The sequence below is a fragment of the Lepus europaeus genome, chromosome 15, assembly GCF_033115175.1.
Source record: "Lepus europaeus isolate LE1 chromosome 15, mLepTim1.pri, whole genome shotgun sequence".
NCBI classification, from domain to species: domain Eukaryota; kingdom Metazoa; phylum Chordata; class Mammalia; order Lagomorpha; family Leporidae; genus Lepus; species Lepus europaeus.
This window is the reverse complement of record NC_084841.1, coordinates 91,221,274-91,237,060: the sequence shown is the minus strand read 5'-3', so window position 1 is coordinate 91,237,060 and position 15,787 is coordinate 91,221,274. Positions and strand designations below refer to the sequence as shown.

The window sequence follows — 15,787 nt, the reverse complement described above, 5'->3', positions numbered from 1 at the left end:
CCAGAGCGCCCGCCTGGTGTGGGCGGGCCGGGCGAGCTGGGAGAGCAGCGTGACCTCTGCTGGCAGCTCCTGGTCTCGCCCAGCCCCCACTGCCGGCTGCAGGCACTTTTGGGTCCTCACATCAGTGCGAGTGAGTTGTTGTAAGAGCCAGCCTGACCCCCGTCTCGCCCCGAGATGCCCCCTGCTCTCGTGTTCCTGCAGTGCCGTGACCCAGCCACGGAGATCCTCCCCATGGTCTGAACTCGTGGGGCCGTCGATCTTACATCTTCAGCCTCCAGAGTTGTGTGGGAAATCCTCAGGGGTTTTGCTGTAGCAACAGAAGATAGACTACCACAGTCGCCAACTCAAAAGAACAAGATTTATGTCAGTCGTCTTGAAAGGCAGAATTACAGAGAGAGATAGACAGAGAGGTCTTCCATCTGCTGGTCCATCCCACAAATGGCTGCAATGGCTGGGCTGGGCCAGGTCAAAGCCAGGAGCCAGGAGCTTCTTCCAGGTCTCCCATGTGGGCACAGGGGCCCAAGGACCTGGGCCATCTTAACGCTGCTTTCCCAGGCCATAGCAGAGAGCTGAATTGGAAGTGGAGCAGCCGGGACTCGAACTGGTGCCCATGTGGGATGTCAGCCCTGCAGGTGGAGGCTTAACTCAGTGCGCCACAGCACCAGCCTCAAGCTGTGCACCCCTGTGTTAGTATTTTCTCATGAATCAGTGCCCACTCAGCTCTTCTCGTCCACACTACTTCCTGCCGGCCTCTGCCTGTCTCAGGTGAGAGACCCCAGACCTGCACAAGTGCAAACCAGGCTTGGTTCACAGACTCACACATCCCCGCAGTGAGCTAGGGAATGCTTCGTTTGACTTACAGAGGCCAACATCTCCGCCCCTCTGGTGCCGTTATCCCCCAGTCCCAGACCCCACGGTGCCACTTCTCCGAGCCCCCCACCCCGATTTTACCTGGGCGGAGAGAAATCTGGAATCCCATCGTAGGCTCGCTCTCATCCTCACTTAGGAAACTGGCAGTGATCTCGCAGAAGTGTTTGTTGAATTCCTCTGGAAAACTCTGGATGGGAGGCACTCTGATCGGAGCAGCACCGGTTTTCAGTGTCTAAGCCATTCTGTCCAGGCAGGCGGCCAGCAAGGCTGATGCCCCAGAACCCCGACATCTTGCCCACCAGCGCTGGCCTGTCTCTGCAGCAGGGTTTAGAGAGTCACCCAGACCAGTGCTGCCCGCACCTCACAGCTGTGTCGGGAGGCCCAGCCAGTGCCACCCTATGTGCCCGTCCAGTCGCTTAGGTCCCGTGGCTCAACTTCACATGCTGCCCCCAACCTTCTTTAAAGATTTATTTATTTGCAAGGCAGAATTACACAGAGAGGGGGGGAGAGAGGGAGAGAGAGGCAGACCCAGAGACAAAGGGGGAGATCTTCTATCCGCTGATTCACTCCCCAAAAGGCTGCAATGGCCAGGGCTGGGCCAAGTCAGAGCCAGGATTCAGGAGCTTCATCTGGATCTCCCTGTGGGTGCAGGGGCCCAAGCCCTTGGTCCATCCTCCACTGCTTTCCCCGGGGAGCTGGAAGGGAAGTAGAACGGCTGGGTCTCAGACTGGGGCTCTGGTTTGGAGCGTGGGCATTGCAGGTGGCGGCTTAACCCCGTAGCCACAGTGCCGGCCCCTGCCCTTCTGTTTGTTTTCTCCTGCACTACCCCCACCCCGTTCCTGATGCCACCACCCTGCCATTCCTAGTCTCTGCTCCAGGTCTCCTGCTGCAGGAACGTGGAAGGTGCACCTTCCCCCATGTCCCTGTAACTCTCTCTCCTCCGGGGAGGGGCAGTGCCGGGCATTCGCCTGCAGCTGTCTGGGTCACACTTTTCCCTTGGACAACTCAGAAGAGGCAGACAGAAAGCAAAAGTGACAGGCCGGCCTTTCCCGGGGCTTCTGGGAGGGGTAAACCCGGAGGCCACTGTGTTGGCAGGTGGCATTGCTGGAACAGGATGCAAAGCAGGCCCTTCAGCTCGGGTCCTTGTCCTTGGCTTCAAAGCTATGCTACACGTGATTGAGCCACCGTGGAGCCCCCTCGTGGGACCCAGGAGCCCTAGGAGAGCTCTCACCGCCTCCCTCCAGGGCACGCTGATGGCAGCTCGGGCGCTGCAGGAGCACAGCGGGCACGAGAGGCTGAGGCCCCGCAAGTCCCCGACACAGCTCCGCTCTCTGAAGCTGGTCGCAGAGAGTTTTCTGGGCTGGGCTTTCCTTCTGGCAGAGTTGCTGCCGTTCCCTGGTCCCTTGCCATCGGCCTCTTCCTGGCACCTTCCCCGTGTGGCTCGGCGCCTTCTCCACACCGGCTCCCGCCTCCCATCCGCAGGTTCCCCACACCAGCACTGTAACAGCCAGCAAACTCGTTAGCGCTGTCTCGGCGTCAAGGGCCCGCCCCGAGGACTTGTGTCTGTGCCTTCAGCAAACGCTGGACAAGGCGTGGTGCTTGCCAAGCGTCGGCTGTCATTGAGTCCAGGCTCTACCACCCGAAGGGCCAGCTCCTAGGCGACAGGTCCACGTTGCCTCTGAATTCTCTCCCTCCTTGAAGACCCAGGCTGGGGGTGTGTGTGCACTGAGAAGTGAGTTACCGAGGCATTGCTTTGCCGGGCTTTGCGGCAGACACGTGGCCCCTTCTTGTGCCTCTCGGGGTGGACGCGTGAGCAGGAGGGCTTCACACATTTCTGTGGTTCGCTGATGGCAAGTGCCAGGAGGCCTGCCCTTCCTCTTCGCCAGCGAGAAGCCCTGATCAGAGTGCTGGCTCAGAGGCCGTGGCGGGTGGGCAGGCAGGCAGGTGCCCGAGGGGTGTCTCACCCCGGCCGACGCAGGCACAGTCTCCCCTGGGGTGGGGGATCGACACTTTGGATCGGGGGGAGCCCTGGCACATCTGGAGTGGCTGTTTTCTCTGGTTGTGACAGCGAGGGGCACAGGTGTGTGTCCCAGAGCTCTGCAGGTGGGTCTGCGCGTGCCCTCAGATGAGACAGCATCCGTAGCTCAGCTCCTGGTTAGCAAAGTGACCCCAATGCAACCTGCGCCCCCACCACAGCTTCAATGAAACTACGTTGTGTCACCAAAGAAGACAGTGCGGTTTTTCCGTGTTTGTGAAGGTCAAGGTGAACGCCAGCCCCTCGTTGTTGTGCCCAACCCATCCTGAGCCCGGTGCGGAGCCCTGCGTCCTGATGACCCTGCACTCGGCAGGAGTTCCCGTTTAACACCCTGGGCTCCGTGGGGAATACGCCCCGTGGGTCACTCGGAGGGAGTTACTCTCCTGAGCGTGAGCATTCTCAATCCGCGTTTGCTGACTCACAGTGGCCCCCGTCCGTCCGGCGTGCCCTTGGCCTTGGGTGGTTCGTTGGTGACTACTGCTGCCCTCGAGGAAGGGTGTGGCTTCCTCTGTGCCTCAGTGGTCAGTGGAGATCCGTTCTCAAGCCCTAGGGGTCTGATTTGGGCTCCCTGATTGCTTTTCATGTGCCACCCGTGCGAGCCGGTGGACCGAGACCGGGAAGGCGTCAGTACAGGCCAGAAGGAGCGCTGGCCATCCCTGCCAGCCGGTGCCATGGTGGGAGACGCGGGCTTGGGCCGAGATGGGTGGGTCTGAGTCCTGGGCCGCCACTTCCTGCCTGCGTGAGCCGTGGCTTCCCTGCGTGTACAGTGTACAAGGATGGCACGCTACCAGAGCGATTGAGACCTTACCTGGCCTGGGTCTGAGTAGCGATGGTGATTACCCAGGGCTTCCCAGCCCCGCGCGAGGGCACTGCAGCCAGGAGTCCTCCGAGCCCTGGCACAGTCGCCGCATCCTGGCACACACGCTTCCCGCTCCCCCAGGGCTCCAGCACAGCACGGAGGCTTCGCTCTAGGGCGTCGCTCAGCTCTTTGACCTGGCTCCAACCACACTTCTAGGCAGGCCCCTGCTGAGACCCCCAGGCCGTCTGAAGCTCTCCCCTCGCCTGGATGCCCCCCAGCCTCTCTTGCTGGTCACTCATGTTAGGTTTAGGATTTTTCTGGAGTTCCAAGAAGGCAAGGAGGTGGCCGTTTAAAAACAAAGAAGACCTTTGTTAGGACAGCGTGGAGGGGTAAAGTAAGGTTGCAGCCCATCTGGACAGCAGGCCAGGAGCAGGGTTGGGGGAGGGATGGGGGGCTGTCCAGTCTGAGATTCAGCCCCCGGCAGTGGGCGGCAGCCCGGTTTGTTGGGAGGGCCCGTGCATGCGTGCTGAGCCCCGTGTCCACCGTGGTCAGGTGGGTGTGAACTGGCAGAAGAGCCCTGACTTAACCGTGTAAGCGTGGGTCAGTTTGCTGTGTGCAGGAGGGGCACCTTTGCAGGGGAGCTGGCCCAGCAGGGTACCAGGCGGTGAAGTGGTCAGGGCTGGGATGACGTCTCTGAGCCCCATTTCGCCAGGGACTTTGGAGTGAACTGTTTGTGTCCCAGCGGCCTAGCAGGTCCTGTCAGCACCCCCTTCTGCTGTGCTTGGCCCTCTCCCCCGAGCTTTCCAGATGGAGTCGTCAGGAACTGGTGAGAGTGGGAGCTGTGTCTCCCATTTCCTGGGCTCTCCACCCTGGAAAGAGGGCTGGCTCCTTTATCTAAAGCTGTCTGCTCGTCCTTGGTTCGGGAGCTGGAAAATGAAAGGTGCACTAAATACGGTTGCACCCACAGGTGCTCTCAGTGAGCGGGAAGTTTTGTGCAACCTTTCCTTCCCAGGCCCAGCCCTGGCTGCAGGCTCCTCAGGACACAGCTGACCCAGCAGCGCCCTCTTGTGGGCACCCGTGCTCCCCGCACCAGCCAGCATTCTCCTTGTGGGCTCCAGGACTTGGGGGAAACGCGGCCGAAAATGACACTCTGGGTAATGATGAAAGAGCTGTCGGCCAGACTTAGCGGAATGATTTGTCTCTGCTCTTAAATAGGGCAAGTGTCTTTTCCCTGCCTCGTGTTTCTTTTCATCGCGTAGCAGCTACTATAGTTTTAAGAGGGACTTCTGAATGGCCAAGTCTATTTTCTATGCATTTGTAAAAATCAAAATTACACACTTTTGATAGTACATCAGAGGATTCTGAATTTTTTAAAAAATTCCTCGAGGGCTTTAAGTTATTTATTTATTTATACCAAAGGCAGAGAAACAGAAAGAGAGGCCTGCCTGTGGCGCAGTGGTCTAAGCCTCCACAGGGCCGGCATCCCATATGGGCGCCACTTCTTGTCCTGGCTGTTCCTCTTCCAATCCAGCTCTCTGTTACGGCCTGGGAAAGCAGTAGAAGATGGCCAAGGTGTTTGGGCCCCTGCACCCACATGGGAAACCCGGAAGAAGCTCCTGGCTCCTGGCTTTGGATCAGCCCAGCCATGGCCAATGCAGCCATTTGGGGAGTGAACCAGTGGCTGGAAGAACTCTCTCTTTCCCTCTTGCTGTCTGTAACTCTACCTCTCAAATAAATACATGAAATCTTTAAAGAGAGGGAGAGAGAGAGATATTCCATCAACTGCTTCACTCCCCCAGTCCCCACAACACCCAGGGCTGGGAGAGACGGAAGCCAGGAGCCCAGCACGTGGGTGTCCCATGTGTGGAAGGAAACAGACCCAGGACTGGAACCCAGGCCCTCTGCTGTGGGATGCGGTCAGCAGCTTAATGACTTTGCAAATGCTGGCCCCAAGGGTCTTCCTCTGCGTGACTGTTTTTTTTTTTTTTTTTTAAATAATGAATGACTTAAGGTCTTGCCAGTCAGTGTCAGCGTCCCCAGGACCCCGTGAGAGTCTGAAGCCCTGTGCCAGACCCCCCGTGAGCATCTGCCTTGCAGCCGGAGTCCCGTGGTGCTGTGCAGGCATCCAGGCTCCTGTGCTGGGATCGTATACAGGGGGTCAGTCTGTCAGGGCCAGCTGTGTGTGGACACACGGACAGACACCTTGTGGGCAGCGGGGGACAGGCAGCGCCCCGCTCCTTGTGCCCCCGCAGCGCTCGGCAGCCCTCAGCACGTCTTCCCGGAGCTCACGTGATCCAGTCGCGTTCCGTTTTCCTCGTGTCTGGTGCAGGGCGCAGCAGGTGCACAGTGACGAGCCTCAGCGAGGTCCACACTGCGGCCTGCCATCCCCTGTGGACTCAGAATCGGATTTGCACCATCAGGGGCTCAGTGGAGCTCCCCGAGGACTCTCAGATGCCCACCAGGGGAACAGGCCCAGGGCGTGGGTTGGTGTGCATGCAGGTTGAAGTCACGGGAGCCGTCCGCTGCCCGCAGACAGCCCTGTGCCCCCAGAGGAAGGAGCAGCAGCCCGGAGAAAAGCCACCAGCTCCATAGCGCCACCTCCTCCTCGCGCAATTTTAAACAAAAATGACCCGCACAAAGCTGTTGATTGACAAGGAGGTTACATTTTGGGAAAATTCTCATCCAGAGCCCCAGGGTGGAAGAGAGAGATTTGTGTCTGTTGCTGCATGGGCCCCAGTGGCTCTGGCCCAAAGAACTGGCGCTTTGTCAGCTGGCGGAATATTGAGGATAATTGATCACCATCCAGTGGTACCAGTCAGCTCGGAACAGCGTGGACTTCACGTTGTCTGCAGGGTGTGAATTTCGCGCTTTTTGCTCTCTGTGAGACAGGCGTGTGTCCCTTAACAACAGGAATACTATGTGAGACAGGCGTGGTTAGGCGGCTGTGTTACCACGTGACGCTCACGGGGGTGTGCAGCGGCCGCTGGGACCGGGCGTCCACGGCTCACAGAAGTGTTGTCAAGCAGCGCTCGGCTGTGCAGGAAAAGCCCTCCATTCTCCTTCGCCATCCACAGTGCTTGTGCTGGTCATGTAAGAGCCCTCAGCGCGTTGGTGCTTCCACGCCACGTTCCTGCAGAGTGGTTACGCTGGGTAGCTCCGCATGGGGAACGGCAGCACGCGGCCCTGCCCGCGCTTGTGTGGAGCGTGGCCGAGAGCCCGCGTGACCGGCAAGTGCAGCCAGCCCCCTGGGAGTGTGCGAATACCCCTAGAAACCAGGAAAGGAGACACCAGCCCTTGCCTTCCCACTCTCCCCAGTGCTCTTCATGGAAAACATTTACTTCGAGGGAAAAATGACCAGAGGTGATGTGTTCCCCGAGAGGGTGACGTGGGAGGAGGTGATGTGTTCCCTGAGAGGGTGGTGTGGGAGGAGGTGATGTGTTCCCTGAGAGGGTGGTGAGGGAGGAGGTGATGTGTTCCTTGAGAGGGTGATGTGGGAGGAGGTGATGTGTTCCCCGAGAGGGTGACGTGGGAGGAGGTGATGTGTTCTCTGAGAGGGTGGTGAGGGAGGAGGTGATGTGTTCCCTGAGAGGGTGGTGAGGGAGGAGGTGATGTGTTCCCCGAGAGGGTGGTGAGGGAGGAGGTGATGTGTTCCCCGAGAGGGTGACGTGGGAGGAGGTGATGTGTTCCCTGAGAGGGTGACGTGGGAGGAGGTGATGTGTTCCCTGAGAGGGTGACGTGGGAGGAGGTGATGTGTTCTCTGAGAGGGTGACGTGGGAGGAGGTGATGTGTTCCCTGAGAGGGTGACGTGGGAGGAGGTGATGTGTTCCCCGAGAGGGTGACGTGGGAGGAGGTGATGTGTTCCCCGAGAGGGTGACGTGGGAGGAGGTGATGTGTTCCCCGAGAGGGTGACGTGGGAGGAGGTGATGTGTTCCCCGAGAGGGTGACGTGGGAGGAGGTGATGTGTTCCCCGAGAGGGTGACGTGGGAGGAGGTGATGTGTTCCCTGAGAGGGTGACGTGGGAGGAGGTGATGTGTTCTCTGAGAGGGTGACGTGGGAGGAGGTGATGTGTTCCCTGAGAGGGTGGTGTGGGAGGAGGTGATGTGTTCCCTGAGAGGGTGACGTGGGAGGAGGTGATGTGTTCCCTGAGAGGGTGACGTGGGAGGAGGTGATGTGTTCCCTGAGAGGGTGGTGAGGGAGGAGGTGATGTGTTCCCTGAGAGGGTGGTGTGGGAGGAGGTGATGTGTTCCCTGAGAGGGTGGTGTGGGAGGAGGTGATGTGTTCCCTGAGAGGGTGACGTGGGAGGAGGTGAGGTGTTCCCTGAGAGGGTGGTGAGGGAGGAGGTGATGTGTTCTCTGAGAGGGTGGTGTGGGAGGAGGTGATGTGTTCCCTGAGAGGGTGGTGTGGGAGGAGGTGATGTGTTCCCTGAGAGGGTGACGTGGGAGGAGGTGAGGTGTTCCCTGAGAGGGTGACGTGGGAGGAGGTGATGTGTTCCTGAGAGGGTGGTGTGGGAGGAGGTGATGTGTTCCCTGAGAGGGTGGTGTGGGAGGAGGTGATGTGTTCCCTGAGAGGGTGACGTGGGAGGAGGTGAGGTGTTCCCTGAGAGGGTGACGTGGGAGGAGGTGATGTGTTCCCTGAGAGGGTGGTGAGGGAGGAGGTGAGGTGTTCCCTGAGAGGGTGACGTGGGAGGAGGTGATGTGTTCCCTGAGAGGGTGGTGAGGGAGGAAGTGATGTGTTCCCTGAGAGGGTGGTGAGGGAGGAGGTGATGTGTTCCCTGAGAGGGTGACGTGGGAGGAGGTGATGTGTTCCCTGAGAGGGTGGTGAGGGAGGAGGTGATGTGTTCTCTGAGAGGGTGACGTGGGAGGAGGTGATGTACTCTATCACAATCAATGTCATTTGAAGGAGGTGATGTTGTGTGTCACAGGCAGTGTCGTGGGAAGGAGGTGATGTATTCTGTCACACACAATGACATGGAAGGGACCTGTTGTCACAGAGCGTGACGCTGTTGGGCCCATGGGGTGGCTGAGTGCCCTTCTTGGAGTTGGCCGCTTTGATCCATCAGTTACTGTGTTGTCTCCCAGACTCTCCCATGTCACTGGTAAGCTGTCTCCAGGAGGGGACTCTGAGATCACACCCTGTGTCCCCAGGACATTCGTCCCCAGCCACGTTCCTATCCAATCATCATCCTTGCTGGAATCGGTTATTACTGTGTTGGCTGTGAAAGGTTCTTATCTGACTCATTTGTTCCTCTGCATTTACTACTTGAAATTCTGCTATAAAGAATAGTTGTACTGGGGCCGGCGCTGTTGCCTGCAGTGGCGGCACCCCATATGGGCACCGGTTCAAGTCCCCGCTGCTCCTCTTCCAATCCAGCTCTCTGCTATGGCCTGGGAAAGCAGTACAAGATGGCCAAAGTCCTTGGGCCCCTGCACCTACATGGGAGACCCAGAAGAAGCTCCTGGCTCCGGACTGGCTCAGCTCCGGCCATTGCGGCCATCTAGGGAATGAACCAGCGGATGCAAGACCTCTCTCTCTCTGTCTCTACCTCTCTCTGTAACTCTTTCAAATAAATAAGTCTTTAAAAAAAAAAGAATTGTATGGTCTACCCCCCTTTATATATGTATCAATATGCTTCAACAAGTTTGTGGAAAATGGAATTACAAAATAAGTTTATTAGGGTGCAAAAGAATTGAAATCTATGCATATGAGGGATCTTCAAAAGATTCATGGAAAATGTGCACTATGAAAAAACTATGCATGCATTTCTATTTTTTTTTTCTTTTGACAGGCGGAGTGGATAGAGAGAGACAGAGAGAAAGGTCTTCCTTTGCCGTTGGTTCACCCTCCAATGGCAGCTGCGACTGGCGCTCCGCACTGATCCAAAGCCAGGAGCCAGGTGCTTCTCCTGGTGTCCCATGCGGGTGCAGGGCCCAAGGACCTGGGCCATCCTCCACTGCACTCCCGGGCCATAGCAGAGAGCTGGACAGGAAGAGGGGCAACCGGGATAGAATCCAGCGCCCCGACCAGGACTAGAACCCGGTGTGCCGGCACCACAAGGCGGAGGATTAGCCTGTTGAGCCGCGGTGCCGGCCGCATTTCTATTTTTTTTTTTTTTTGCATCAAAATGCACATCTTTTCATGCTATCTTCCCACAAACTTTTTGAATTACCTGCACGTTGTCCCAGCTCTGCCCAGTGGCTGCCTCTTCAGCCCCTCGCCTGTGTTCACTGGGCATGGTCCCATCATTCAGTGAGGCTCCTTTATCCTGTAGCTCTTCCCAGCTCTGTGTTAACAGAGATACCGAGGCTGAGACTGATGGAGATACTGATAATGATAATGATGGAGATACTGCTGCTGATGCTGATAGCCTTCCAGTCCTCCCCAAATGACAGCTTGATTATTTCAATGGCTCTTTTATTGTTGGTGGCCATGTTACTGGTCTTACCCATGGTTTAATGGAAAACCAGACAATTCAGTTGGCCCTTACAGTATACCACGGGGTGTTCCTGCGGTAGGGAGTGGGTGTCCCATGGCATAAAGGACCAGCTCTGGACCCCACTGTGCAGTCAAGGAAAATCCAGGCAGAGTCTGACAGCTCTTGGACTCAAAGCTGGAGAGACAGAAACACAGCCCGAGGCAGCGTCCTGGGCTGCAGGGTTCTCTCTGAGGGACCGTGGGATTTTGGCGTGAGTGGATATGCCTGCGTTGTGCATGGGTGTGTGTGTGAGAGGCCCTGACTGGAGGGGCCAGCAGGGGCCTCGTGAGCTCTAGGAAGGTCCCTTCCCAGTCGCTGTGCCTGTTCTGTATGGTTTCCTGGAAGCTGCCCGACGGGTCATGGGAATAACGCCGCCACATTGCCAGTCGGCATCATTTATGGTCGGAACTACGACAGTATCTGATCGTCTTCGAACCTCTGACTTTTGTTCTTGGTTAATGAAAACATTCTTGGCAAATGCTTTCGCTCTGGTCCGTCTTGCGCCGGTCCAAGAATTTCACCTCTAGCGGCACAATACGAATGCCCCTGGCCGTCCCTCTTAATCATGGCCTCAGTTCCGAAAACCAACAAAATAGAACCGCGGTCCTATTCCATTATTCCTAGGTGGGTGGTGTCAGGAGTCCCAGCGACAGGGCCCCTCCCAGACCAACTGAATCGGGGAAGGGGGAGGGATTTCCAAGGGCTGTGTGCTGCGATTTGCACTCCAGCTTCTGGACAGTGTCCCACGAGGAGTAGCGGCACGTGTCCTGGAGCTCAGCCCTTCACGGCCGCGCTCTGCAGGGATTCGTTGTGTTTCCTAGGACTTCGAGCTCAACAATGAGCTGAAGATGAATGTGCTGAACCTGCTGGAGGAAGTCCTGCGCGACCCCGACCTCCTTCCCCAGGAGAGGAAGGCGACAGCCAACATCCTGAGGTGAGGGGCGGGGGGTGGGGGGGCTGCATCAGCTTGTTGGTTCATAGGAGACACGAGCCTGGGGTCAGGAGGGTAAACTGGAGCATCCTCGGGCAGCCAGGGCCAGGCTCTCACTGGTATAGTATTCTCTCTCCCCTCCTCCTTTCTGGGTGCCGTGGGGTCTGCCTGGTGTTGTCGGGGAGGAAAGCAGCGCCCGTGTGTGGGGCTGGGGAGGAGGGGCCCACTGCAGACCCCACCCCATCCACAGAAGCTTTGAGAACTGGTCTGCAGGTGCGGCTGGCACTGCCGCGGGGCTCTGTGCACCTGCCTTGTGGGTGTGCCGCCAGAGAGGGCATCCGTGGTCCCGCTGGCTCTAGACCAGTGTTTCTGTCACCTTCTCCACCTGGTTGTGTGAGGCTGTGTGGAGGTGCCCCACACTGCCCTGATGCAGGCCTGAAGGGTGGGTGTCCCACCAGAGACCTCGTGTTTCCACGGTCGTTACACAGGGCATCCAGGCAGGTACTGGTCTTCCTCCGAGCTTCTGCTTGGGGGGGGGGGGGGAGGGCTTCCCTCCGGTCCCTTCCCTGTGGGTGAGCCATCAGCTTCCCAGTCTTTCATGGCTGCCTCTTCCGTCCCCATCTGGGGGTGGGAAGCCCAGCCCCCACCTTCTGGGGCCTGGGTCTCCTTTGCCATTCTGACTTCTGGTTCCCTCCTCGTTTGCAACCTTGGGAAATAATCCTTTTCTTTCCCGCTTGGCTGTGTGTGTGGAGAGGAGTCGGCCTTAGCTCGGTCTATCACGGTTCCGGAAGTTTCTCTGTGAGGTGCCAGTGCTGGATTTTGTTTGTGACGTCTTAGTAACTGGCTGAGAAGTCCTGCTTAGCCCTCGTTAGCTGCTGACCCCATAGCGGGGACCTTCCTTGGGGTAGGGGCCATTCTGGATCGAATTGTGCCCCTCACAGAACGACCAATGGAAGTCCCCAAATCCAGCGCTCAGCAAACGACTTTGCGTGGAAACAGGATCCTCGTAGCTGTCCTCAGTTAAGATGAGGTCGTACTGGAGGAGGCGGGGGGGGCCCCGAAGCAGTGTGACTGGCATCCTTCCAGGAAGTCGGACCGGAAGACAGAGGCACAGGGAGCGCTGTCTAAAGGTGTAGGGAGAGACTGGAGTTGGGCAGCCTCAAGCCTAAAAATGCTAAATATTGGGGTGGACATTGGGGTGCAGTGGGTTAAGCCTCTCCTTGGAACCCCCACAGCCCTTATCCGAGTGCTGGTTCAAGTCCCTACTCGTGTGCCTGGGAGGTAGAGGTATGGCTCGGGTTCTTGTGTTCCTACCACTCATGTGGGGACCCAGATGGAGCTCCTGGCTCCTGGCTTCGGCTTGGTCCAGCCTTGGCTGTTGTAGATCGATCCCTGTCCCTGTCCCTGTCCCTCTCCCTCTCCCTCTCCCTCTCCCTCTCTCTGTCTTGTCTGCCTTCCACCTAAATAAATAGTAAGTAATCTTTTTCTAATGCCAGACTTTGCTGGAAGACCTCTAGAAGCTGGGGCGAGGTGAGGAAGGCGCTCTGTGGTCTCAGAGGCAGCCCTGCCCTGCCGGCACCTGCACTTCAGGCTCCCCCCCACCCCAGAATGGGAGGCAGAGCGTTTATCAGGTCACTCTGTGTGTGGTGTTTGTGGGGGCGGCCCCAGGACACTTAGAGGGGCCGTCGTCACTCAGTCCACCCCGTGGCCACGTCTCAGTGAGCTTCCCGACTGCAACCGTGCGTCTGCTTCAGATTTTAAGATTAGGAACACAGAGCTGGAGAAGCCTGGCTCCAGTGGGCTGAGTGCCTCTCCTCCTGTTCTCTTCCTGGCAACAGTTTGTTATGATTTCCTGCAGCTTCTTGCCACGAACCAAACGCCTGACCCCGCTGTTGAGGAGGGGAGGAGCTTTATCGTGGCTACGGTTGTGGAGCTTCCTGCCCGAGACCAGGCCGTCCCGTTGGTTCAGCCGTCAGGGGAGGCTGGGGGCCGCAGTGGCAGAGCGTGTCTGTGTGTGTGTGTACAAGTGCGTGCATGTGTGTGTGTGTGTGTACGTGTGTGTGTGTGGTGGGGGGATGACCACCAGGCAAGCCTGGAAGCAGCAGGACAGGGAACACACTGTCTTCTGCGTCTGTGTGGCCTCTCCTTACCAAGCCACCATGATTGGATCACGCGTCTTCGCCCTAACAACCTCATCCAATCTGATCACTTCCCAGAGGCCACATTATGAGACCAAGTTTCCACCCTTGACCCAGCAACCGTGAACATAGGTCAGGCGTGGGGACCCAGCCTGTCTCACATGGGCCATCGAGAAACACCCAAACCTTGGTGGTCATGCTCTTAGCCTAAACTAACAATTGAGTTATTTTTCTACACTAGGTTTGTCTTATTTATTTAAACATTTTTGTTAAAAATTATATATTTTATATTATGTATAATGTATTATATTGTATATTATTTAATAACATATTATATTACAATGTATAATATATAATGTTATTATATTGTATAATACAATATAGTATATATAATATATATAGTATAATATAATAACATTATATAATGTCCAATCAGGGTAAACATTTAACATGTTTTTATGGTGAAAACGTTCTAAAATCCTATCTTGTACATTTTTATTAATGGAGAAATATACAACACATGAAGATTATCTGTAGTCATCCTACTATTCAGGAGAACCCCAACACCTCTTACTCTTATTTGGCCATAACTGTACCGTTAGTCCACCTTTCCCATCCAGCCTCTGGTCTCCACTGTTGTACTTTGAACCACTATGAGCTCACTTTTTTTTTTTTTTTTTTGCTGTAGACTCCATGTATGCATGAGATCATACAGTCCTCGTCTCTCCGTGTCTGCCTGTTTCCCTTAACATAGCGGCCTCCACTTCACCGCTGCTGTTGTGAATGGCACGACGTCAGCATGGGTGACTGACGTTGCCTTCCCTCCTCCCTGCTGCGCTGGCTGCACACTTGGGTGGTCCCCGTTCTTGGCTGCAGGCGTCAGGCGTGTGCGCATGTCTCGCCAGGGACTGAATCCCTTTCCTCTGGATTCACACCCACCATGGGCGTGCAGGGTTCCGTGGTCCTTACGTTCTTAGCTTTCTGTGGGACAGCCATGCTGTAGTCCGCAGCGGCTGTGCTAACTTTCGTTCCCACCAACACAGTGCAGGGTGCCCTTTTCCCTGTATCCAGTCGGCACCTGTGACCTTGTGTCTTGTGTGACAGCAAGTCTACCTGGACGCGGTGGTGCCTGATCTGGGTTTTGCTTTGTATTTCCTGGCGATCAGGGATGTTGTGCGTTTTTTCATGGACCTGTTGGCCATGTGATGTCCTTCTTTGAGAAATATCTGGCTCTATGGACCATTTTGAATGGACTATTTAGTTTTTTACTGTTGAGCTGTTTGAGTTCCTTGCGCATTCTGGTTATTAACCCCTTGTCAGATGCATAGTTTGCAAACATTTTCTCCCGTCCTGTAAGTTGTCTTTTCCACTCTGTGGATTGTTGCCTTTGCGGTGCAGAAACTCTTTAGTTTGAAGAAATCCAGTTTCTCTATTTGGCTTTTGTTTCCTGTACTTTTGGGGTCTGAACCAAAAAAACCCTCCTTTTTAAAAAAGATTTATTTATTTATTTGAAAGGCAGAATTACAGAGAAGCAGAGGCAGAGAGAGAGAGAGAGGTCTTCCATCTGCTGGTTCACTCTCCAAATGGCTGCAATGGCCGGAGCTGCACCGATCTGAAGCCAGGAGCCAGGAGCTTCTTCTGGGCCTCGCATGCAGGTGCAGTGGCCCAAGGACTTGGGCCATCTTCTACTACTTTCCCAGGCCATAGCAGGGAGCTGGATTGGAAGTGAGCAGCTGGGACTCCAGCTGGCGCCCATATGGGATGCCGGCAGGACAGGCAGTAGCCTCACCCACTACGCCACAGCGCCGGCCTCCAGAAAACCTCTCTGCCCATTGCTGTGTCCAGAAGCATTTCCCCTGTGGTTTCTTCTAGTTGTTTCAAAGTTTCGCGTCTTAGTTTTAGGCCTTTAACCCATTTTGAGTTAATTTTTGTGCATAATGAGAGACACAGGTCTAATTTCATGCTCGTGTGTGTGGATATCTAATTTTCCCAGCACCACTGATGGAAAAGACCGACCTTTCCCAGTGACTGTTCTTGGTACGTTAACGATCACTGTGTGCGGACGGACAGACTTACTTTAGGGCCTCTATTCTGTTCTGTTGGACTACATGCCAGTACCATATTGTTGCAATAATTCTAGCTTTGTAATATGTTTTATTCAAGAAGGGGAGGGGGAGACAGAGAGAGAGAGAGAGAATGAGAACACCCACTCTTGTCTGCTGGTTCACCTGTGTCTCCCTGCAGCTTGCAGTCATCCCCAGCCAGAGTCGGGAAGGTTCCTGAGCTGTGACTGCTGCCTTCTAGCATCTGCGTTAGCAGGGAGTTGGAGTCAGGGGCCAGGGCCAGGGGCTGGCCTGGCAGCACCAGGACAGTGCTCGCCCTCTAGGGCGCCGCCGGGTGGTGTAACGCTGCCAGCTCTACTCTGCCTTGCTCAAGACTGCTGTGGCTGTTCAGGACCCTTTGGGGTTCCACGCACGTTTTTAGTGGCATTTTCCTGGTTCTGTGAAGCTCCACTGGGATTTCGGTAGGGACTGCATTGCCG

At 56.1% G+C, this 15,787-nt stretch overlaps 1 protein-coding gene across 2 annotated transcripts in view; it reads left to right on the top strand.

The window, feature by feature from the left end:
* RASGRF2 (Ras protein specific guanine nucleotide releasing factor 2) overlaps positions 1-15,787 on the top strand; it is a 194,714-nt gene that overhangs the window by 164,879 nt on the left and 14,048 nt on the right. For both annotated transcript variants that reach the window (XM_062211995.1, XM_062211994.1), the window contains exon 19: positions 10,998-11,110. In XM_062211995.1, the coding sequence (XP_062067979.1) occupies positions 10,998-11,110 (113 nt within the window). The remainder of the gene's footprint in view (positions 1-10,997; positions 11,111-15,787) is intronic.